The following is a 25,457-nucleotide window of genomic DNA, read 5'->3' on the forward strand; positions in this document are numbered from 1 at the left end:
CTGATGTTAGTAAAGCAATCATAGTTTTCTCTTCATAGTATTTACACAATCTATCCTCCCCCACCCTTTTACATTCAACCATCTTAAGTGATATCTCTTGTGGTAGCATGCATCTTATTGTATTCAGTCTGACAGTCTACAGTCTAGTCTCCCTTTAAATTTTTTTTTATTATTCCATTTTTTTTTTCTCTCAGAAAGTTGGTTATAAATTCTTTCACCATTCTCTGGCTACTCTAGAGATCACCAAATGCATCACTGCCTTTTTTTTTTTTTTAATGTGTATTTATTTTTGAGAGAGAGAGAGACAGAGTGCAAGTGGGGGAGGGACAGAGAGAGAGAGGGAGACAGAATTGAAGCAGGCTCCAGGCTCTGAGATGTCAGCACAGAGCCAGACGTAGAGCTCCAACTCACAAACTATGAGATCATGACTTGAGCCAGTCGGACGCTTAACCAACTGAGCCACCCAGGTGCCCCTCCTTCACTGACTTCTTGATGCTGCTGGATAATTAGATTTTTTAATCTATTTAGCCTCTTCCCTTGTTTTATCATTGTTGTCATGAATCTACTTCTACATTTATTTAAAACTTGACAAGGCATAGTGTACAGATCCAAGTCATTTATATTAACACATATATCTAACATTTCCAGGATTCTTCTTTTATATCTGCAGTTCCATTTTTCCATGTAGAATCACTTTCTTTCAGCCTGAGGCAATCTCTAATATTGTAGTCAGATCTGCTGCTGCTGAGTACTCCAAGCCTTTGTTCATTTGAAAATGTCTCTATTGAAACTTCAATGTTCTAGGATAGTTCCTATGGTATGTAGAATTCTAGTTTGGCAAATTTTTTCCTGTAGCACTTTAAAAATATGATTTCATTGTTTTTTAGATTTCATTGTTTCTATTGAGAAGTCAGCTGTCAGTTTTATTGTCACTTTTTCTGATGATAATGTGCTTTTTCCTCTGACTGCTATTAAGAATTTATCTGTCATTGGTTTTCAATGGTTTTGCTATAGTGTTTATGTATGTGGTTTTCCTTTCCTTTATCCCACTTGGATTACCTGAACTTCTTTAATCTGTGTGGTATCTTTTATTAGCTTTGAAAAGCCTCAGCAATTTTCTCTTTAAATACTTTTTATAGATCTCTATATTTTTTTATTAAACTATTTCTTTTTACTAATCTTACTAATCTTGGCCTCTTCTGTCTAGTTGATTATTATTCATAGATTTCACCTCTTTATTTTGTCTATTTTTTCATACATTTAAACTATATCAGCTAGAGTTATGTTAAAGTCTTTGCTGGCTTTAATATCAGCCTCACTTGTGAGCATATATCTACTGTTTGTTTTTTCTTTCATTATCAGTCTTTTTTTTTATCTTTTCCTGTATTTAGAATTTTTTTATTACTAAAATTTCTAAATAAAAAAAACTACAAAGAAACTCTTTGATTTCATCTTTTGCCAGAATGGAGTTTCCCATTGTTGTGTTAGACAGATAGGGTGAAGGGCTGATTATCTTACTCTTATCAGAAATTTAGCTGTGTCAAGGCTGCTTGGCAGTTTTAAGAATACTCAGACTACCTTAATTTTGTCCTAGAGTGTGGTTTTCCCAAACTTTGCTTGTGAGCATAATGGGTGTTAGTCTCCTCAGCCATGAGAGACTACAGGGAATTCAGTTCTGCCCTTCTAAGGTACTCAGTCCAACTGTCTAGAATTTTACCTTTTGAAGATAAAATCTGTCAAATGTTTTGAAAGGGAGACTAGCTGTACACTTGAGGAAGGTCCCGCATCTCTGGCGGGACTTTGTTTCCCAAGCACTAACTGGCTGTAGACTTCAGTCTTTCTTTGAGAAACATTTACTATAAATCTCTTGCATCCCACACACAGCCATAGAACTCAGAAAATATGCCATTAGTGAAACCTGTCTTGTATTTGAGGTCCCTTGAATTTCCAATTTGTTGCTTCAGATCCACACAACTGCTTTGCTGGTGTCCCTTTCACCCAGGAGCTGCCAAGTCTTGCTATAAAAGTTATTTCAGGGTTTGCTAATGTCTTCATTAAATAGAAATGGCTAGCAACCATCACCTTCACCTTGGACAGATTCTTGCTTTTCTGGAATCGTGGTTCATCTAGTCTCATTTCTTCCATGGTTTCCTAATGCCTTTAAAATATACTTTTTGTAATTTTCTAGCTTTTTCTAGTTGTTGAGTTGGAGGATGGCCATTCACCACCTCCTACATTTATTTAGTAGCTGACATTTTGTGAGTATTCAAATGATTCTTGTTCTCATTTGAAATCTTCTATCACTTACAGTCTTTGGTTCATTCATCATATTCTTATATTGTTTTATTGCTTAATGTATGCTAGTCTTATTTCCTTGGAAATTACAAATGTTGAGGGAAGAAATGTTTTATATCTTTGTGTACCTATCATAATAGTGAACATAGCATAATTAAAAGCCAATTAGAAACATCTGATGGTTGAAAAAGCTAGTCTGTGGGACACGATAAATATTCATCACAATCACAATTCTGCCAGCTTTATCCTTGTAAATCCTCCTCTAATCAATATATCCAGTTATCTATTCATACGTATACCCTCTCTCTCTCTCTGACCCCCTGCAAGTTGTCTTCATAAAACTCAAGGACTGATAAAGTATATATGAAACAAATCTACAGCTTTTGTGAATCTGCTTACAAAACAAAGTGGTTCTTTGCATTGTTTCTTATCCCTTAAGTGTGAAATCCACCCAAGAATTTAGGGCAATGAAGGTTTACTTCTCATGATCAACTTGCATGCTTCCTTCAATTAAGCAATAAGAATTCTCTAATCCATGTAGTTTCTTCTTTGCCCTGACTGCTATGAAGATAAAGCCTATTTTGTTGTTGTGTGGCGATTAGAGTTGTGTGAATGTGTGTGTGTAATCTATTTTTATTCTTACTCCTTAGCCTTGTTTCTTTATGCGGTATGTGTTAACTGTACTGGTATAATTGTATTTGCATATTATTACAAGCATACCAAATTTTGAAAATGGGTAAGAGTCTACATATTTAAATAAAGCCAACATGATGCACTGGAGAGCAAGAGGCTCATCAACTTTGACAGGAGTTAGGCTTTTTTATTCCCAGGAGAACAAGGTTAACATCATTCACTTAATATTTGCCAAATATTGAATCATTACTACAACCTCATATGATTCTTATCATTTATTTTTCCTGATTTGTATTTTTTACTCATAAAAAGCTTTATTTTTATCATGATATTTTTTCACGATACAAACTCAAGGTTTGTGTGTTTAAAATTTACATAAAAAGTGTAAAATTTACAAAACTTCCTAAAGGTTTCCAACATAAACTTTGGGAATCTGGAAGTATCTGAAAAATCAAGTTACTTTTTAAAGTTTTACTTTAACAGTAAGAGACAAAGATAAAACTCTGCCAGAGGATTTTATGAGAAAGAGTCCAATATTTGGGTGACATAATAGGCTATAATACCAAAGCTTTATGGACCTGTGTTATTAGTAGGTTAGGGAAAAATTGATAAGTCTTTAATAACTCTAACATTTTCTTTTCAATAACTATAGTTAGCATTTGTGCCCAAATGTTATACCCCTGGCAATTTCATTTTCCAGATGTCAAATAAGCTCTGCCCATCAGAAAGCAGATTGTTAATTCCATTTGTGCATGTTCACCCAGTAGAAGACAATGTTCTTTGAAGGATCATTTCAAATAAAAAGGACAATCTGTGTAATTATTTGAGGCTTACTAGTAATGATTATAGTCCTGAATCAAACTTAAGTTCATGCAACCACAATTTGTAAACTTGTGCTGTCAATTGTAGGTTTGGTATATAAGGTAAAATGAATGCTCACCGAGGGCCAATGTTGGAGCAAGTTGAACAAAATCAGTCCTCTAAGTAATTAATAACCTAAATATGTTCTGTGGTGGCTTCTCCAACATTCTACCAAGACCACATTCGTTTATTAAAAAAGTAATCACAAGTGATTTTTATAAACAAAAGACTTTATTTCAAATATATTGTACAGTTTGTGTGTAATTAGGATTGCTTTCCAGACTCTAAAATTTAATACTAAACTGAACAGGCAATATACAAAATGGCGGTGTTTACTTAGGCCTACTGACTTCCTACAGTTGTTCTGGTAATTTTTTTTTTTCTTCTTCTTAAATTGAATCAGTAGAGACATCAATGATAAAACAACTTCCATCCTCTTGGTTCTATTGTGAATAGCAACAAAATACCATCCCATTCCATATTTGCCTGCATATTAAGACAATGGCAGTAATGGGGGAGTAAAATCTCATGAATCTGGACCTGACTAATTGGAAAATAGTGATTATTGTGATCAGAGCTGAACTTGTTCATTCTTGGTGGTAAAAATAGTTTGCTAAGCAAATTGGTAGAACAAACAAGATTGTAGGACAGATGTTTAGCCTGTTTAAGAAAACGTAACTATTTTTAAGAACTTTTAGCAATACTATTGCATACACTTTACATTCTAATTACAATGCTTACTTATAAAACAGGTCTTCTCAGCTAGCTCTTAGGTTGCTTTAGTAGTTCAAGAAAAATAAATCTATTTTTTCATAAATATTCTTTAGTTCAGACATTGGACTAATTCATGCTTCCCTTCACCTCCATTGCTATAACTGAGGTTTCAGTGATGGTGTTAAGTTACAAATAGGGCTGACTTCTGAACTTTAAAATTTGGTAAGAATGACAGTGTCCTGATGTCTTAAAAACACATGTGAACGTCCTCAAACACCAACGACTGAAATTGGCAAAATTGAGATAAATGAAAAAAAGAGAATGAGTTTCTTTTCACTATTGCCAGTATTTTTTGGTTGTTGAAGGCATTGACAGTAAGGAAACAATCCGTTATTGCATGCTAGTCCTAAATATTCCATAAGAAACTAAAGTACATAAAGGCCAAGAATAGAATGCTTCTAAACTGAAGTATCACAGAACAAAACTAAATGAACTTTATTTGGTAGGAAAGAGAGGGTGGTGGTTGGGACTTAACACCTTGAGTGATCAGGTTTCATAACCAGACAAGATTTTCCCTGCCCACATACGGTTAGCATATCCTGATAATGCTGTTTTTTGAAGTAACAGTATGAGACTGTGACCAGTGTAGCCATAGGTGGTCTATTATAATAAACACTGCATGGGATGTTTATCTCTTCACTTCTACAATGGATATTTTCCTTTCAAATAACCTCAGTTAATTTTGCAAATACTAAGTGGGCGTAGCTTTGTGTGTTTAAGTTATATTTTCAGTGTTGCACTCGCTTGGAGTCTCTGAAGCCTCCTGCTTTGCCCATGAACAATGCCAGAGCAGAGAAACAAGGATAACACACACACAAGCATGGTACTGGGGTACTGGTGGATCAAAAACAATCTACCAAGTGACAGATCGAGAGCTTTTTCCAAACTCTTGCCTCTTTCTGACCCTAAGCTTCAAGGTTTTCACAGAGGCTTAAGGTTAAAGTATGGTAGGGCACAGGATCTGCAAAATTGGACATGCAAAGAAAGTCAATAGGAGAGGAAAACAGCCCCACCTCCTGGTTGTTTTGAAATACCAGCGTGTGCAGCATGATTATTTGGAGCTGTTAAATAGCAACAGCTTTATCTCTATCCCTAGAGATTCTGATTGACTACATCTGGAGTTGGGCCCAGGAATCTACATTTTTAACAGTTAATTCTGAAGCAGGTGGTCCATGGACCAGACTTTGTAAAATACTTCTGTTAAGGGACACAATGGGCAAAGTGTTAGTAGACTATATCCTCTTTATATACTTACTTTATATTTATTTGGACCACATGCTATCTGACCTAGCATCTTGATACTTATTTAAAAACCAAGCAAGCAACCAAGGAAACAAACAAAAGCCCCTGCAGGAACCTATTACACATAGAACTATCAAGATAGAAAAACATCATATGGTGAGAAAGACCAGCAAAAATGGTGGCTTCTCTTTTTTAACATTTGCTTTAAAATTAAAGGTAGAATCCAGAAGCTAACTTAAGAGTGTTGAACAATTTAGAAACACCCATCATCCTAAATTAGATACCAGCAAGGTGAAAATTATTTCTAGTTCTTAGCAATTTCATAACCTAAAATGTGTATGCTTTCTATACACACAGGATAAAATAGAATTCTAAAGTGTAGAAACCCTGCCCCAATGATAGTGTCAAGCTTAGGAGAAGAACATTAAAAATCCTTCAGGCTGTAGGATTTTTAAAGAGTATTAGACTCCATTACCTATGAGAGCTATAGCTTTTGACCTTACTGTGAAGCTAGGAAGGGATGCCTTATAAAAAGGTCCAGGGGTCCTTCTTGCAATGCCCACCATGAAGGACTAAACCCTGAGCTCTCAGTTCAAAGTCAACTTCAGGAAGTGGGGGTAATTTATATTGAAAACTAAATGGCTTTCCATACTTTTACTCTTTTCATAATTAAAGATTATACCCTCATAACAAGAATTGTGAAAAGAAACACAGTATAATAGGTAAAGAACACATTTGCTGTTTTTATTGGTGCCTTGCATGGCAGTAATACTGAAAAAAAGAGAATGCAAAAACAAAAAAACAAAAAACAAACCAAAAAAACAGGTTGGTGGCAACCCACATCTTTTTTTTAAAGAGTACATAAACTCCTGTTTTTATTGTGGCATGAATGGTAACATAAAACCAAAAACATGAAAATATACAACTTATATTACACTATGTGTTATGAACAAAATATAAATCTATAACTCTATGTTATATTTACATAATTATTTATTTTATTAAATTTCAAGTGAGATGGTAGGTTGCACATACTTTGTTTTAAGCTCCAGGCATTTGATTGTCTCTTTTCTACTTTTTTTCCCCATTTTTACTCATAAAATCCAAAATGTTAGACGGACTAAGAGCTTTAGAGCCAGTGGAGCTGTATAAATACTGTTTTAGTGAACCAGTGACAGACACACTGGGGAGAACAGGAATCAATCAGTAGAAAACTTAACACAACATCATCTTCAACTTGGGAAACTGATAGTTATAGGAAACTTTAAAATTAAATACTGTAAAAGCCTGTCTAAACAAAAACTTATGCCCTATACGACAAAGAGATATCTGAACCACTTTAAGTGGGCTTCATAATTTTCCTTGCAGACCCCATAATTTTTATTTTACTATTAACTTGATAGACAAATATTTTATAAACCTGTTTGCAAATATACAGTTGTTTTTTACAATTCAATAATTTACCCATTAGAATGAATGAAAATGTAATTACTTTTGATGTTTTAATGTGATATAAGAGATTTCTTCTGGAAACAGTAACAACTTCTGGATTAAGAAAATATCTGAAATTGGGACCACAAAATAGTTAAAGATAACTTTCTTTAAATGAATTAAGGTAAAAGTCTACTCCAAAATCAAATCTATGAAATAATTTCATCAAAGACAACTCTTTTATATTTGTTCCTTATAAGAGGGTTTGGTTTCAATAATAGTTATGATCTTTGGGAGGGATTTTATATATGGTTAACTTTTAAATGCAGATGCCAAATAAATGTAAAAAATTGACTTAAGTAATTTAGGTACACATGTACTGAAGAACAGTTTTGTATTTTATCCAATTGCCAAGCCAAAGTATTTGTATTTTATCCAAGTAACCAGCCAAATTAGTAGTATCTTGTAAATGAGCAACTTGAACCTATTTTCTCCAGTGATATTCTCTTAGATTCATTTTAAAACATGACTATTTTTAGATGAATTGATCACAATAGCCATAAATCAGAATTCAGGCAAGATTATTCCTCAGTACTGGGGTGAGTGTGTGGATGTGTGCGTGTGTGTGTGTATGCATGTGTGTATGCGTTTGTGTGTGTGAGAGAGAGGGAGAGAGAAAGGGAGCAAGAGAGAGGGAGAATGAGAGGGGATATATGAACGGGGAGGTAGGAAAGGATAGAGTAGGGAAATGTTAGCTTCATTTCAGTTTGATCTTCCTCTCATTTCCTCAACTTTAGCTTTTTTGATCATCATGGGGCACAGAAAAAGAATACAAGGTTTTAGGATCCTTTATAAAAATGATAAATCAATCAAATGCCAAAAAGGCAATGTGTTAACACAGTAAGTTGCTATTCATAGCACCTTTTATCAAAGGACATCAAAGCACTTTAAACATCAACATAATTTTTTTTCGTTTTCTTTTGGGGAAAACCAAGGCAAAGAAATTGCAACAGCCAGCGAATCCTATGTCAGAACAAGAGAACAGAACACAAGGCTCTGGACTTCCTGTTTTAGTCCACAATGGTGTAGTCTCTCTGACATAAACCTAACTAAATAAAATTAACTTCTGAATTTCAGCAGTTAAAGGTCACCATTAACAATTTCATTTTCCCCTTCAAATAAAACAGAATAAAAAACGAACAAAAAAAGACCACACAGAAGTGTTTTGTCAACTCACTGGTAAGTGTGTTAGAATTGGTTTCAGCTGTGATTGCCCTCAGTGGCATCTACCTGGAGCTAAAACAAAGTATTCTTGTAGCCCAAAGTAATGAAATGAAAACAAAGCATCTTTATAACGTGGTGTAAAATAAGTATCCAGCAAACGTGAGAGGTGAACCCACATAAGAATTTGTTAACAAAGACGAAGAACAAATTTTTAAAAATCTGTTTTCACATTGTACATAATAACGATATAAAACGAGTGTCTATTTTTTTCCTTATCCAGAGTGCTTAAAAACAACAAACAAAAACAAAAAAAAAATGGCTCTAGATGACTGTGGCAGTTACATAACTAAAATGAGTGATGAGAGCATAAGTTAATTAAGATTGAACACGACCCTCCTATTCACTCCTTTGTATGAAACACCAGAACTTGACGTTGTTGGGGCCAAATTTTTAAAAAGGAGAAAATGTACTGAAGGAGAAGTAAAATTGTGTGGGTGAATGTGTGTGTGTGTGTGTGTGTGTGTGTGTGTGTGTATAAATATATATATATAAATGAGTTGGAAGATGGGAATTTGTTTTAAATATCTAACAGCTTATTGGCTGTACTTCCAAATCAGAGGAGAATAAAATAGAGAGGGAGAAATAAATTATACATAACTTACTAATCTGGGAACAGCTGACCATTATTATTATTATTACTATTATTATTATTATTATTTTATCATCATCATCATTACAACACTAGCAAAAAGAGGCAGTTCAAATGAAAATACAGTCATCAAAAACAAACAGAAAAACAAAACAAAATCTCTGACATGCAAGATATGATCAGCTCCTCCAAGCAAAACCCCAGAGCAAGTCTTTTGAGAGAGAGAAAAATAAAAAGGATTCTTTTTCTTATTTATATGTAAAAATCAAACTTTTGGGTCAGGTTTGAGGGGTGAGATAGCAAAATGATGACTGGAGTGAAAACCATAGCACATCCAAGCTCCTGGTTGGAGTATTTACTGTCTGATGCCTCAGCACAAATAATGGCAATTGACTTTAAACGATTTTGCATTTATTTGTACAAGCCCTATAACTGTCGTGGCATTTGGTTGGCAAAATCTAAACAAGAGGTTCTGTCACCATCAGTTGTCGCTCTATGCACATACTCTGCTGGAACCAAAAATTGGCCTTCAGTGGATTCCTCTTACAGCGAGTGAAGAGTCGTAGCGATGCTCACTAGGTTCAGCACGGCTCCATTTTGTTGGGCTGCAATGACTTTTAATCAAATCCTGCTCTTTATGGTATGGGATGCACATGGCCCACAATTGTGAAATGCAAATGGCCTCCGCCTCATTTCATGGAGAGATGAAAAATACCTTATAAAATCATCAGTTCCATTTCCTGATCAGGAAAGGATGGAATGTTGAAGAAATAAGCTAATTCTGTGTTCCTGGAAAATGGCCAAATATATTCAAGGAAAACAATGTTTTGCTCGAAGTTATCAATAGGAAAAACAAACAGAAATCATTAAGTAGCAAACATTAGTGGAACCAACTGATCAGGAAGAAGGGACATCTGGGAACAGTTTGCTAGTAGCTTCCATGTTATACGTGCACACCTCTATTACACAGGGCCGCCCAATCCATCCAATAATCATATTAGAAATTTAAAAATATAATTTCTGAGCCCTATCTTGGTTGTCATTTGAAGTGCAAAGTCAAGGTCAAGGTTGCTTCCAGACCAGTCACTTAGGAGGATGTGGGATTTCATCCCCAGATGTGGGTTTAACTCACAATGGTTCAATGTTATTCCTATTAGTACCATAATCACACACATACATACACACAAAAATCCAAGATCAGAAAATATTTTTTCTCTAAATTTCTTATGTCTCTCTCTCTCTCTCTCTCTCTTTTCACCTGAGAACAGCACCTACAGTTTCCATTAAAAAAAAAAAAAGTCAAATCTCACCAGCTGCTGGTATTTCAGGTTTTCCAAGGGATTGTCTAAGATATAACACTGTCCTAACTTAAGAAGGAACAGGAAAAAGGAAAGGAAAAAAAAGGAACTGGGTCAACACTTCAGTACAAATTTGGCACTTGCTCAAAGATGTAGTGTGGTGTGCAATAGACAAAGAAAGTCCTCTGAAGAAAATAATTGCTTATTTTGTGGTGGATAGCAAGGAAGTTAAAAACAGGCTCTTTTTCCCTCTTCCCCCCCATGCACAGACTTCCATCTTTAAAGTATAGAGATGGAGAAGGTGGAGAGAAGTAAAGAGAAATTCATCTTTCTTTTTTTCTGTCAGGTGCATTACAAAAAAAAAAAAAAAAGAAAAAGAAAAGAAAAAAAGGCAAAAAAAAAAAGGAAAGGAAAGGAAAAGGAAAAAACCCAGAAGCCCCAAAAAACAAAACAAAACTTATTTCTTTTTAAAAATTGTAGCACAAAACAACAAAACACATTCACAAGCCACTTGTTGGCACTGTGTACCTGAGTGAGAATTTCTAGAACATTGTAGAACAAACAGCCATAAAGTTTATTAAAAAAAAAAAAGTTGACGGGTAAGACTTCAGTGCTTGGATGTAGCAGCTGAATTACTGGCATTATTTTACCCATAGCTTATTTCAATCTCTTGTTGTTGATATTGTTGTTTGCTTGTATTTTTTTTTTTTTTTCCTTTCCAAGCCTTTTGAGGCTGAGGTCTATTAGTCAGCTGATGTCCCAACTATTTAAGACTAACAGTTAAAGTAACAGTCAGTGTATGAGAAAGTTAATGTGCTTGGCCACTGGTAAGGATGAACCAGCTAGGGCTTCTTTAAGTCCTAAGGTCACAACCATTTTTTGACCCTTATCAGTTGGCTTGTCCTGCAATATGGTTTTCACTGTCACTCCCATAATCTACATCCGGATCATCTTCTTCCTCATCGAACTCATCATAAATTTCTCCGTTGATGTCCTCAGCCTGTATCTCTTCTTTGATATGTGGCTCCTCTCCTTTCACACCATAAGTGCTCTGGATAACGGGCATCCCAGGCTCGGGGCTGCTAGACACGCTTGAGTGCTCCGAGGGCAGGTGAGGGGAGGGCATTCCAGCCATGGCGATGGCTCCAGGGTATACCACACCAGCAGTGGCGATGGGGATCTGTGCTTGTTGCCTGTCAGAGAGGAATTCCCAAAAATACACTGTGGGTGAAGGGATAGTCAGATGCAGGCTTTACTGTATAATGAATCTGCTCAGCTTGTCCAGTTCTAAACTACTGATTTTCATCTATTGCCCAACATCTAAAAAATGGTATCCTACTGTGATTGCAATAACTTACTTGTGTGTCATGCTTTATAGGCATTTACATGGGTTACCCACCTGATCCTCAAAATAATTTTTATTCCTATGTTCCCTTATGCAAAAAACCTGAGGTGTAGAAAGATTAAGCAGAAGATCCTCAGTCCTTGACCCCAAGTTCAGTTTTCCTTCACTATAACACTCAGCTTTTTAGAAATAAAGATAATTCAATTTTAATGGGGAAAAAAAACCCCTAAAATATGAGAGCTCTCAAAATAAAACTTGACTGCTTGGAACTCACCGGAACTGAACAGTATCACATTGTCCACTTGGTCCCTGCAGTAGCTGGGGGGACAGGAAGCAGGGTCAGCCTCGTGGGTGCACAGCTCTGCAGCTGGAAAGGGCCCTGGGCTATGAAAGATCCTATGCTTGCTTTAAAGTTGTTGCCACAGTCTTGAAATTCTTAACTTTTTAATAGGAACCCCACACATTTTCATTTTGCTGGGAGCTCCTCAAATTATGTAGCTGGTCTTAGTGGGAAGAGATTAATAGATAATGTTCATTTCTGCCTTCTTTCATTCATTCATATGTTTACTATTTCCTCAGCAAGTGTTGGGTTTCATGCTTGGCTTTGAGAAGAGTCGCGTGTCGGGATATAAATCATGGGCCAATGGACAGAGCAGGCAGACTCTTTCAAGGGAACAGGATAGAGCAGACTTTATAAGTCTTTTTCTAAGGTATCTTCCAGCCATTTCAGAACGGTATTTATTATTATAAGCAGCTGTTGGGATCTTACTGACTTATGTTCCAGATATAAGCAACTTTATCTCTGTGCTTTCTGAGAAAATTCTGCAGAAGCAATGATGTTGCAGTTAGCCTAATATGATACTGTAGACAGCCTTGCCATAGGAGGCAGGGTAAAACCTCCTGAGAACTACACTCTTAGTTCGGAAGACAGCTTTCCCATTCACAACCCTGTGGTGCCCTAAATAGAATCCCCACTTTGTGTGATCTACAAAGGCCACATACATGCCTTGATAGCCCAGAAATCCCCCTATATTCAAAAGTGAGTGTTTCTTTTAGAATCATTTTTATGTTGTATTTCCTTAACAAAGATGTTGCAGAATTTGTCAATGGGAAGCCTTGGAAGTAATGAAAACCAACAAAGAAAAGAACCAATAATACTTCTAAGTTGTTAATGACAAGCTTCAAAATTATTTACTATCAGATATTTTATCTTCAAGCCAGCAGGAGTAAAGCTCACACTAGAGCCATTGTTCTAGGAACTCGGGGTGGCTTCATATGGATGTATTCTTTTCAGGATCACGTGGGGGCCAGGCTAATTTCTGAAAATACATTGAGGTCAAGTTCTTTCTCAAAATGCTGCTTTACAGCTCAACGAATATGGTTCACAACCCATTATGCATAACAAGAAGTGTTCCCCATGAAAAAATGACGGAAAGGTCCATACCCAACATTGAAGTATTGCCGCATTTCCTGCCGCCTATTCCGCATGATTGCCTTGTATTCACCGATGCGCAGCTTTTTGCCATCCACGAGGCAGGTGCGCTTTGGCCTGGGCTTGTATTTGTAGTCAGGGTACTTCTCCAGGTGCTGTTTGCTGAGACGGGCTTGCTCCTCATAATATGGCTGTTTCTCTAGGTTTGTCATAGCTTTCCAGCGAGATCCTATGAGGAAAAGAAGGTTAGGATTCCAATTTGCACAGCTGCTAAGGACAAGAAAATAAATCTAAAATAAAAATGTTGGCTAAAGCCCAGAAATACATAAAAATGTGTTTGATTAGTGAACTATGACTCAAGAGGTGAGATCTCACAAGAACAGGGGTGTTGGTGGCTGTGTACAGCAAACTGTGTACCCAAAGGTACAAACACTGGCCAATATATTTTTTTTTTCCTGGCTGGAATGAACAATTTAGCCAAAAGCGTATATATTTACTTAAAAGCTCACAGCTAATGTTAAGAATACATCTTTTATTTCCACATTAGACCATGATCTAATTCAACTGTGAACTGAAAAATTATGCAAAAACTTATTACATATTTTCAATCTGTGGCTAATTATCTAGTTAGTATTTTTAAGTGGGGGTGCATTACTTACTACAAGGGTTCCTAACATATATAATTCTTCTCAAAATGTTTAAGTATGCTTTCATGAATGATTGCATTTAAAAATTCATTTCATTAAAACTTAAATTAGAAAAAATTATATTAATGAACATGCACCAGCTAACTACCAGGTGCTAGATAGACACTGCGCTAAAAACTTTACATAAGTTATCACGTTTTTAACTTTCATCATAATCCTGTAAGATAGCATTTACACCTATTTCCATAAATGAGAAAACTGAAGTTCAAATACATGAAGTAACTCACCCAAGGTCACACAATTATTAAATTACAAATCTGTGACTCAAACTCAGGTTTGATATAATTGAAAGTATGCTACAATGTATGTTTTTACATACCTACAACCACCTGCTATCTATGACTTAGCAGAGGTCAGAATTACAATAAGTATGTAAGGGGTAAGATTTTTCTCTTAGTAAATCACTTTCAATAATATATACAGATGTCACTTCTCGTGATACAGTTTGCATTAATAATGTCAAGCCAAATTGGTGTTCTCCGTCTTTTCACTTTTGATATTGGTTTGGACTCAACTAGGATTGCAAAACAAAACAAAACAAAACAAAAAAACCCAACAGTTAAAAATAGTTATGTTAATTCTCAATATAAACGTGATTTAAATATTTGATTCTGTTAGTATGGCTATGCATAGTAGTAAAAGAAGTAGAAGTAATAATTTTTTTTTTTATTAAACACGTGAGGAGAATCTGTGTGTAGATGAAGTGTGTTTATCAGGAAGTAATCAGCTCAACTCTACTCAAATGCACAAGGATCAAAATAACTGGAATTGTGGGTTCTATACCAAATACTTACAGGCATGGAAGCCTTTACCTGCCTTCCAAAGTCATCTAAGCAAGATCTTCAGGCTTTCGAATGGGTTCATTACTCAACCAAAATTCCATTTCTCAAATGCAACTAGCTCACTGATGAACCGTTCTTCTCTACAAATGCAGAAAAGTCCTCAATATGGGCTCTTTTATTTATTAAAGGAATAGAGTAAAAGGGACAATATCTCTTCCCTCAGAATTTTTTCCTATCAGAACAGATGTTGCCTGGGTGGGTATATCCACATCGGTGTTACAAAAATTTATAAACAGATTTTTTTCCAATCTAGACAGCCAATATGCTTTTATTCTATTTACTACAGAAATCCAGGTTACAGTTCAAATCATAGAGTTTATTTTTCCATTCCTTTCTCAAACTTGTGTTTCAATGGCCACATCCTAAATTTGTAGGTACAATCTCAAACTCTTTATTGCCCAACACTATTCTCTAGAGGTATTTGAAACCATCATGTTATTCTCAGGGCAAATATAAATACAGGTAAAGCTATAATACCATTGAACGGGGTCAATTCTTTTTGGGAAGTTTCTTACAAGTATGTATAACAGAATTTTGCACCTCAGATCAGGGAGTGTAAAAGTGAGCTTACCAGAAATAATTTACTTCATAGTTATATAAATACACTGAAAAATGACCAAGGATGGTTGACACTAAAATCCCCTATCTTTATCACCAGGCAGAACCAAGTAACTAGCATCCTCAATTAGAATAGAAATTGCTAATGGTACTTCTCAATGTCTAAATGTTCCATAAGCTCAAAAAGGATATGGTTTTCTAAGGAAAGGGAATGTTTATGCCTTACTGTAACCCACCCTGGAATGTGAGAACTCTTTTTAGATTTCCTACTATGTGCACCATGCTGTATTAATTACTGGATACGCAGTGGTGAATCATTTTGTTCCTTATCTTCCTGAGGCTCATATTCCAGTGGAGAAGAAATACATTAAACAGCTAATTTAAAAAATTTATTATTTTAATTATAAGTGGGGAAAGTACAGGAAGCTATGAAAACATAAGGAGTTGGGTCAATCTTTTGTAGGTCAGGAAGGCTTTGTGGAAATGATTCCTATAGGAATCAGAGAGGGAGAGCTTTCTATGGAGGAAGAATAGAATGGTCAGGCCTTGCAGTGGGAAGGAGGATTAGAGGAACTTAAAGACAGTTGATCTGTCTGAAATGCAGAGGAAAAAGGGATATATATATATATATATATATATATATATATATATATACACATATATATATACACACACATATATAGGATAAATAAAAGATACATATTTATATAAAGATAAAACAGATACATATATAATAAAAGATGTGTAAATTCTTAGACAAGCTGGCTTCTAAATCTGGCATGAACTGGAATCACAACATATTTAGACACTTGATAATATAATTTCTCCGGAAGTATCACTGAATCCTAAATTACATTTTAAAAGATGGCCGGAGCATACTTCTAAGTCTTCTTAAAATTAAGAATCAAGATAGTGAAAGTGGTGCCTGTAGTTGGTAAAATGGCCAACTATGCTGTTTTATGACCGTGCAGAACAAATGGTGTTTTGGTTGGTGGCTACTGCAGTTTTCAGTTTTGAATACTAACTTTTGAATAACTAAATGACAAGTTTGGTGTTGGTTTTAATGGCTTTGCAGGTACAACATCCACTGTATGTAGCTACGATGTAAACATTGAGACACGCTGGATGTGAATGGTAGGAAAGCATTTGAGGTATCTCCAAAAGAGACGGAAACATCTACTTGATTTAAGATGTGGCTGGTTGCTTACCCTGGACCACGTACAGGGAGTAAGTTCTCCTCTTTTTCGCAAAAGCCTAGCCTTTTACAATGAAAAAAAACGGAGAAGGACTTTTGGGTATTCCTCCTGATGACAAAGAGGAAGATTCAATAAAAAAAATATGATGTTCATAATAAGAAAAATAAAAGTCTTGAAAGTGCTCTTTTCCTTTCTAAATCTGGCGATGCGATAAAAATGAAGAGTTTGAGCTGAGTAGCATCGTCATCTCCATGGGGTCTGTAATGAATTTGCGCATTTTACTCCAACTACTGTATATCTAATCAGAAAAAGATGTCCCCCATCCCCTGATCTAGCGCCAAACAGTAAAAGGTGATTCCTTATGTTAACAATTTCAGCAGAATGGCTTATTAAAACCAGATTTTAGGGTATTATAAAATGCTTAGAAGCCCTTTAAAATGTCAACTAGGATCCCCAGAGACTACGTAAAATGTCAACCCAGCTCAAGCGCCTGTTTTAAGCAGAATGAATTAGCGGCATGCTGTCGGAGGCTGTTATCCAAAACAATCAGTAGAGAGGAAAACATCAAGCTTTCTTTGTACTTTTATATGAAATGGGCCACTTAGAATGATCTTGTGGATATTTGAAGATCACTTATTTATTTGAAGCTAAGACCAAATATTGAGGTCCCAAACACCTCAGTGGTTTTTTTTCCTGGATATCTTTAATTAATACAATTCTATGGAAAAGTCCAAAATTAGACAGCACTCTTTTTTCATGTAACCTATTGTGATTTAACTATATGGTCATCCTAATATTCTTTCCTTCAAACCAGAAAGAAACTCTTGTAGCTAGCCACCTCTTTCCCATAAAGTCTTTTCCTACATCTTCTAAAGTATTTCACATCATCAAAGCTGATATTTCTCTTATACTTAGGAGAAAGTTTGAATCAGTGATTAACATTTTCCAGTATTCATACACATGAATTGAATGGTATAAAGACAGTTTAAATAATCTCAATATTTAGTTCATTTTTTCATTTTGACATTTTGGGCTAATTTCGTGATAACTGATATGTTAAAATATGGAATATTTTATTCATTTCTAGAGTTTTCCCCAATGGAACAGATACATTTTTTAAAAATGGAAAATTTCATATGGAAGGTAAAATATGGTCATAAAAAGAAAAAACAGGTCAGAGATGGTAGCAGCATAAAAATATGCATTTCCTTTTGATCAGTTTAATTTTTTGAATATATATATACATATATACATATATATATATCTCCATAAATATTCCCATTTTCTATATACCTAAAGCTTTACATACTCTTACCTTTTGAGATGACATTAATCTAAAGATTTCAAGATCATTTTAGATGAAAACTGAGACATAAGTTCAAGTGGTTGATGGTTTTTTGTTTGTTTGTTTTGGTCTCACTACAAATGCATGCTGTGAACTGGATGGCATCTATTACCACCCAGTAACATGAGAATTTGAGAATATGGGAGCATAAAAACACATGTGTATGTTTAGTAACCACTTTTAGATGACCAGTTCCTTAATGTAAAGGATCAAAAGGAGCACTTATCTGGGTTAAGTACATGTAATTCCAAGTGCATTATGGATTTTAGTAAAGCTTTAGTAACTCAGAGGAATGTCACTTATTTGTTGAAGCCCGAATTTACTGATCGAGCTAGGTATTCTTATTCTGTTTTTGTTGTTTAGCTCCTAGCAGTCAGAGAGTAAATAGTCAAAATTTGCTTAGCTCATCTGGTAGCTGGCTATCTGGAAGACGAGAGTGACGAAGATGAGGACAATGACAATAACAGTGATGATGGTGTCAAGTGAACAGCACACACAAAATGGAATCTTCGTTCCTTTTTCTGGGACTTAAACTGGTATACAGTAAGTCTCTTTATAATACTCTTACCTCTCGCCCATATTTTCTGTGTGCTTTAGTGTCTATGCATGTAAGGCAAATATGTACTTTATTATCTCTTAAGTTGAAAGCTGCAATGGTAGGGAAAGTCCCTTTTTACATGATGCTGAAAACGGGCTCAAGGCTACTTAAAGTGTAAATTAAAAACTGCACACACCACATGTTCTCGTGTCCTCTGACATTCTAAACTGATTTTCAATGATAGTACCAGAACAACCATCACCTATGCTTCCATCCCCAGCACATGAAGAATTCTGTAGTTCAAAGGAAAAGAATGAATATGGTCAATACCATTATTACGTAGTTCATACAAAAAGAACTAAGAACTTAGTACAAAAATTTCTAGATTTTAAAGAAGAAAAAATATTACCACAGTTAATATAGAGGTACACAACTAAATTAGCTATAAAAACCGGGCCCATTTCTCAACAAACATGAAGTGCTCTGTCGTCAGAAGAAAAGGCTCAGTAATGGTGCTTCTTTTTAGAGAAGTAGATAACATGAGCTGCCTGGCCTCCAAAGCCAGTACCTTTCAACAACTGCATAAAACAGAATTGTACATTTATTCCATACATCATGTAACCATCAATAAGTTTCTTACCCAATATCTTGCTGATGTTGGAGTTGTGCATGTCAGGAAAGGCTTGAAGGATTTTCCTTCGCTCATCTTTAGCCCACACCATGAAGGCATTCATTGGACGCTTTATGTGGGGTTCATTGCTACCACGCCCTCTGGATTCTCTATAAATTCTTGACTCCGAGACTCCAGCACTTCCTAAAAATAGGGAACATTGCTTCATGTTAGTGTTAAGACTTTTGGCAATTCTCTTCTTTGCATTACTATCGAATATTTGTCTGTAAAATATCTATTCTAGTATATTAAATATGAATATAACAAGTGTATCTGCTAATAGTATTTTCAGTTTTTTTTTTTAATTTTTTTTTCAACGTTTATTTATTTTTGGGACAGAGAGAGACAGAGCATGAATGGGGGAGGGGAAGAGAGAGAGGGAGACACAGAATCGGAAACAGGCTCCAGGCTCTGAGCCATCAGTCCAGAGCCCGATGCGGGGCTCGAACTCCGGGACCGCGAGATCGTGACCTGGCTGAAGTCGGACGCTTAACCGACTGCGCCACCCAGGCGCCCCAAGTATTTTCAGTTCTTGACACAGATGCTTGTTTATGAAGTTTCTGATTAAGCCCTGTAGTGGCAATTGTTGTATCTGCATTTTCATTCCATTTCTAATATATTTTTCCTTTTTTTTTTTTCTTCAATGGACTGTGGACTGTTTCACCATTTACTTTCAAAAGGACACGAGAAACCTGAATACGTGATCTTTGAGGCAAAATGGAAAGAGAACAGTTGGAGTATACCGGTAGGCATGCTGGCACTGTGTAAATATTAAATGGGTGAAGAACCTCAGAAAATTGCGAAACACTAGCACATTTGGCACAATGGACTACAAGTGAGGTTGTGTCTCTGCTACCTAAAGACAGTCAGAACATAGAGTAGTCATGCCTTTTTCCTCTCTCTGAGGTTACAGAAATAAAATGCTGCTAAATAAAACTTTGGGGTGAAAATACAATATAGATAATCTTCTGTAATGTGTTTGGCATTTCTTCGCAATTTTGTGCTGATAAATGCATGAAAGATGCTGATGCATCCATGATAGCCTGCTCCCCAGAAGGTATTTGAAAATGGTAGGGAAAAAAACAACGAACAGGTACACAACTGTGGTTTCTTAAGAAGTCTACAGCCACATATTTAAGGTGAAAAAAAAATTCATTCCCCTGAATTTTCTCCCTAACATCTAAAGTTATCCGGAGACCCCCTGAAAGTTCCCTTCAAGACTTATGACAATAAAACACGACTGAGAGTCTGGGTAGAAACTTTGGGAGCTGCATTCATTCCTCCAGGCTTTGCATGACTTTATAGAATAGTTTCACCAGACTAAACAGCTTCCAGAGATACTTGAGTTTAGGCAAAGAAAATCAGGAGAAGCATAAGAAAACACAGAACTGTGATACTAAGTATTACAGGGTTATCTTTAGAAAATATGGAAGAGACGTATTTTGGTAGCATATAAAATGTTTAAATAATTCGGGGATTTCTAGAGCTTGTATCATTAATCAAAGCACTGCTTTTTTCTTCTTTCTTCATACTCCTCTTCCTTTCTTTTCTCAATTAGAAGGAATAGGAATCAACCAGAATTACCCAGACTTGAAGACCTCTATAGCAGCAAACAAAAACACAGCATACCTGTTGGTGGAGATTCTCATTATTTCTCATTCATAGTATGCTCTTTGGTCTGATGAAGATTGGAAAATATTTTGCATACACAAGCATGACTGAATTTAACAAATAACAGCAACAAAACTGTTGATGTTTTAATGCTGATTACTATGCTTATATTTTATCATGCTAATACAACTTAAAATTTATGAAATGTCTTATTACCAGTCATTGTCTTTTTTATTGACATAAATGAGTGCTAATATATGGCAACATCTTCCTAAAATGGGTTTGTAACTAGCAAATGATCATTTGCACATCTGCTTTTTCTTGTTCTTACACCTTACAGCAACATAAGCAATAAAATGAACATAGTGTAACTTCATCAAAGCTAAACAAGCTCTTTATATGTACGTAGGCTAGGTTTATCTTAACCAAGTGATGTGGAAAATAGAAGGAAATGATTGGATCCAACAGGCTAGGACAACACTGACTTTTGTTGGATATCCAATTGAATAAGATTCGTTTTGATAAAATTATCTGGCTACATGGTCAAGTTTGGCTACTTTTGTAGCTGGTGCAGAACTGGACTTAAAAGCAGAGTTGGGGACCAAGGTACAGAGGAGACAACTAAGTATGTTGGGGAATTCAAGGCAATCCCCTCTGTCCTAAAGTATGCTTCCTAATGGTTTGCTCTGGTGCAGACTTTTCTACATGCAGGGAACTTCCTCTTCAATAGTAACACATTTGAGGACAGTGCTCTTAAAATTCATGTTTGGTACTTGACACTGGAGGGAGGTTCCTAGCTGGGGCTCAAGATGAGAGGAATAACACTTTCTTCTTTTTCTTTCTTTGTTGTGCGATTAAAATTAGGGTATCAATTTCATTAGTTGTCATTTTGGATTTTAGAATGTTCGGAAATGATGCAGACAACAAGAAGGCATGTGAGGAAAGCATGAGGCTGTGTAGCTGGCGTTCTAGTTGGGTTACAAAGGGTAGGGATGACACCGGACTGTACAATAGACAGTATAAGAGGGAAGCGTTTCAAAATGAAAAAAAAAAAAAAAAGAAAAAAATAGAAAGAAAATCCTGAAGATGTCCACTGAGCCTTCTATTCTGGTCAGAATCTTACAAATGACAACTTGAAAATGAGCAGATAGATACAAATTTCTGAAAAGTTTGCTGAAAAGAAATAGAGAAGTGAGAGATAGATTAGACAGTGACTGTGAGTATTTGCTTTAGAATTGTGCCATCTTGGGGGCACCTGGGTGGCTCAGTCGGTTAAGCGGCCGACTTCGGCTCAGGTCATGATCTCACGGTCCGTGAGTTCGAGCCCCGCGTCGGGCTCTGTGCTGCCGGCTCAGAGCCTGGAGCCTGTTTCGGATTCTGTGTCTGCCTCTCTCTGACCCTCCCCTGTTCATGCTCTGTCTCTCCCTGTCTCATAAATAAATAAATAAAATGTTAAAAAAATAAAAATAAAAAAAAAATAGAATTGTGCCATCTTGAATCCAGGATCTGTCTCTGGTACTTACAACCTTGTTATGTTGGGGGAAAAAATGATTCAAAATTCCCAGGGGCCAATCTCTTTATTTGTAATAGTATTTACTTCACAGGTTGTGCTAGAAATTAATGAGATGATTTGTGCAGAACACTCAGCAGATTGTTTGGCACATGGGAACTGTTCAGTACACATGAGCTCTTATTGTAACGATCAGGTATTAGGCGGCTGTCTTACATACTTTTTAGTAGTTTTAATTGACGCTAAATAGACACTTCTGCACCCTATTGGTATATATATGAATAATTTTCACAAACCATCAGAATCTCCACTCATATTGAAATCCATCATGGCATGGCTAAATTTTCCTTCTTCATTCTGTTTAACTGCCAGTTGCTGAGTCAGACTCTCCAGTGTTGTTTTTTCCTTAAAAAAAAAAAAAAAAAAAGAAATTTATAATGAGAGCTCAGTCTGGAAATTATAATTATTCAAAGACATTTTTTTCTTGGGCCATATATAATACATTAACTCCTGGGAGGGACGGGATATTGATTTATTCACCTTTGCACATTCAGCACATTCTGCTGAGATAACTGAAGCAAATGATGAGCAGGGTTTTTGAAGGAACTCTGATTTTTAGAATCCCCTAGATAGTCTTGGCATTTGGGTTTGGTATGCCTAAAGGGTATATGCTGGGATCCCTGGAGACAATCTTCCTGAATGGTAAAATGTGCAGAGTAATTTCATGAAAAGCAACCTGTTTTGCACCATTTGGAACGCTCTATTTTTAGCCAGACAGTAGAAGTATAGGAGTGGCATGGGGCCCAGAGAAAGTCTTCCAATAGTCAGGTGACCAACTGATAGAAACATAATTCACAGTAGTGCCCTCTGGTTGCCATCTCCCTAAATGCCATCTGCATTCCTCATGCAAGGGTAATGAAGACGTTTAAATATTCATTGCTAATTGCTTGTCAAGTCTCTGTACATTCAATGTGAGTGCCTGCTACTTGGACCACAATTTGATTTGGATTGCTAAGCCAAAATATTGAGTTGGCGAATTATTTGAGATACAAATACACCAAAATTAGATCTGCAAAGACATCAAGTCATTTAAAAGCATGCAGTGCATGATTTGAATTCATGGAGAACATGGCATTACAAACAAAATTATTGTCAAGGAAAATATAATGCTTAATCTAAACCACATGAAATACTAAACTACTTCCAATTAAGGAATTGGGTGATTTTATGAAAAGAAAAAGCATACAATGAAAGGTTTACAACTTTTGTAGCACTTTCCGTCATTGCTCTGAGGATGATTTGGTTCCAAAACAGTTTTAAGGAAAGCATCTATTGGATTTCATAAAATTTGGTCAGGTTTATTTATAATTATTTACCTCATTTTCTGAGGAACACAGTCATGAACTGTTCAAATGAACCCATATACTGCGTAACAGCTATTGACACAATAAATAATCAACTATTTAAGACAATTGTATTATAGGTAAAGGGTCCAACTAATGTTCCCACCAACAACCATTAGGGTATTCAAATTCTTAATGTAGTACATGCTTTATCTCTACAACATCTCTCACAGTATTACATTTATACATACTAGAGAAAAATTCTTTCAAGTTAGTGGCCTTGGAGCTCCTATTCATCAAAGGCTGTACATGACTTAGTAGAAATAATATTTTTAATTGTCAATTAGTACAAAACACAGCAAGGAAATTGGAAACAAAATAGTTGGTATCAACTCTAGTTCTATAGGATTATATAGTACTAAGTTGAGATAAATTATATATTTAAAAATGTAGAACCTGATCCAATATGTGTGAAATTGGCATTTTCAGCTAATTTCTATGTTCTGGATTTCTTTTGCTGAGAGAGTCTGCTGTATAAATTCAGCTGAGAACAGGGGCACCAAGGACACCAGCTAAACAGACCCTTCATCGTAAATGTAGCCATTAAAATAGAAGACAGTTACATTAAAAAAAAAAACACCCACATTCCATCAGCATGATCGGATAGTCTGCAGTCAATGAAGACGTTACTGTACTATCTTTGGGGAATGTACTAGGCACGGATCACCTCTCAGGTTTTGATTTAATGGTGTAGTAATAATGCTACATATTTTAGACAGAGTTTTCCATTCTGAAGCAAAGTCTTTTAAGAAGAAAAAGCAAAGTGAAGGCAATCCGAGTAGAAAAAGGATGAAATGTTAAGTGACTTCAAATGTTCTATGTTGGGCTGTGAACCTTGTGCCATCTTACCAAGAGGCTAAAATTAGCAAATGATGGGTAGGAAAGTTACCATCAGTTTTTACAGTAAGTAACCTCTAACCATCTACCACTAGAACATGCAGTATAATAAAATTATTTAATTAGTTACCCAAAATGGAATTTACAATATTTCTCAAGAGCATGTCAGTGGCAGAGAGTGGAAGTTAACAGTGTAAACTGTCTTGTTTTTGTGACCCTTTGCATAGCCGATTCCCAGACATGTGAATAGGAAAATGAGACATGACTAGAGAAACTGGAGAATGTGTGGTGTGCCTTTAATTAAAACACCTTAAAATAGGATGTACATCAAAATGGTAACACTGGCACATTTTAAAAACCCTTACTGACAATGAATTCAGAAGACTTTAAGGAACTGAGGTAAGGGGGATATTACAAAACCTAAGTGGTTATATGGTAAATATGTACCACTATATAAAAACACAGTGGTTACATGGCAAATAATTACCATATAATTCCATATGAAAATTGATCCTATAGTAAATAAAAGTTTATATTCCGCTCTTATGTATAGAGATACATATAAATCATTATGTGGCTAGGAGTCTAGGTCATATACTGAAACATCAGAAGAATGAGTTGAATTTAAAAATAGTTCTCAAAAGGGGTGCCTGGGTGGCTCAGTTGGTTCAGTCTCTGACTCTTGATTTTGGTTCAGGTCATGTTCTCACGTTGGCCTCTGTGCTGACAGTGTGGAGCCTGCTTGGGTCTCTGTCTCTGTCTCTGTCTCTGTCTCTCTCTCTCTCTCTCTCTCCCCCTTCCCCCCCCCCACTCTCTGTCTGTTTCTGTCTCAAATAAATAAATAAATAAGTAAATAAATAAATAAATAACTTTTAAAAAACAAAACAAACAATAGAATAGTTCTCAACATTTTAAATTCAATCTATTCAGGTATACAGGAGGAGAGAGAATCAGCCAAATGTTATAAAGCACAGATGTTGGTACACTGAGAAGATTCCTCTAGTCCTGTTCCTTCCAATGCCACCATTCCCTGGTTGTCCCCTCTGCATTGTCACG

At 35.8% G+C, this 25,457-nt stretch overlaps 1 protein-coding gene across 22 annotated transcripts in view; it reads right to left on the bottom strand.

Moving 5' to 3' along the window:
* Positions 1 to 10,957: 10,957 nt before the first annotated feature.
* SOX5 (SRY-box transcription factor 5) overlaps positions 10,958 to 25,457 on the bottom strand; it is a 1,013,293-nt gene continuing 998,793 nt past the window's right edge. For all 22 annotated transcript variants that reach the window (XM_045466143.1, XM_045466144.1, XM_045466148.1 and 19 more), the window contains 4 exons: positions 22,458 to 22,566; positions 19,011 to 19,184; positions 13,197 to 13,413; positions 10,958 to 11,600 (listed from right to left, as the gene is read on the bottom strand). In XM_045466143.1, the coding sequence (XP_045322099.1) occupies positions 11,297 to 11,600; positions 13,197 to 13,413; positions 19,011 to 19,184; positions 22,458 to 22,566 (804 nt within the window). In that variant the 3' untranslated portion in view covers positions 10,958 to 11,296. The remainder of the gene's footprint in view (positions 11,601 to 13,196; positions 13,414 to 19,010; positions 19,185 to 22,457; positions 22,567 to 25,457) is intronic.

The sequence above is a fragment of the Leopardus geoffroyi genome, chromosome B4 (assembly GCF_018350155.1).
Source record: "Leopardus geoffroyi isolate Oge1 chromosome B4, O.geoffroyi_Oge1_pat1.0, whole genome shotgun sequence".
Taxonomy (NCBI): Eukaryota; Metazoa; Chordata; class Mammalia; order Carnivora; family Felidae; genus Leopardus; species Leopardus geoffroyi.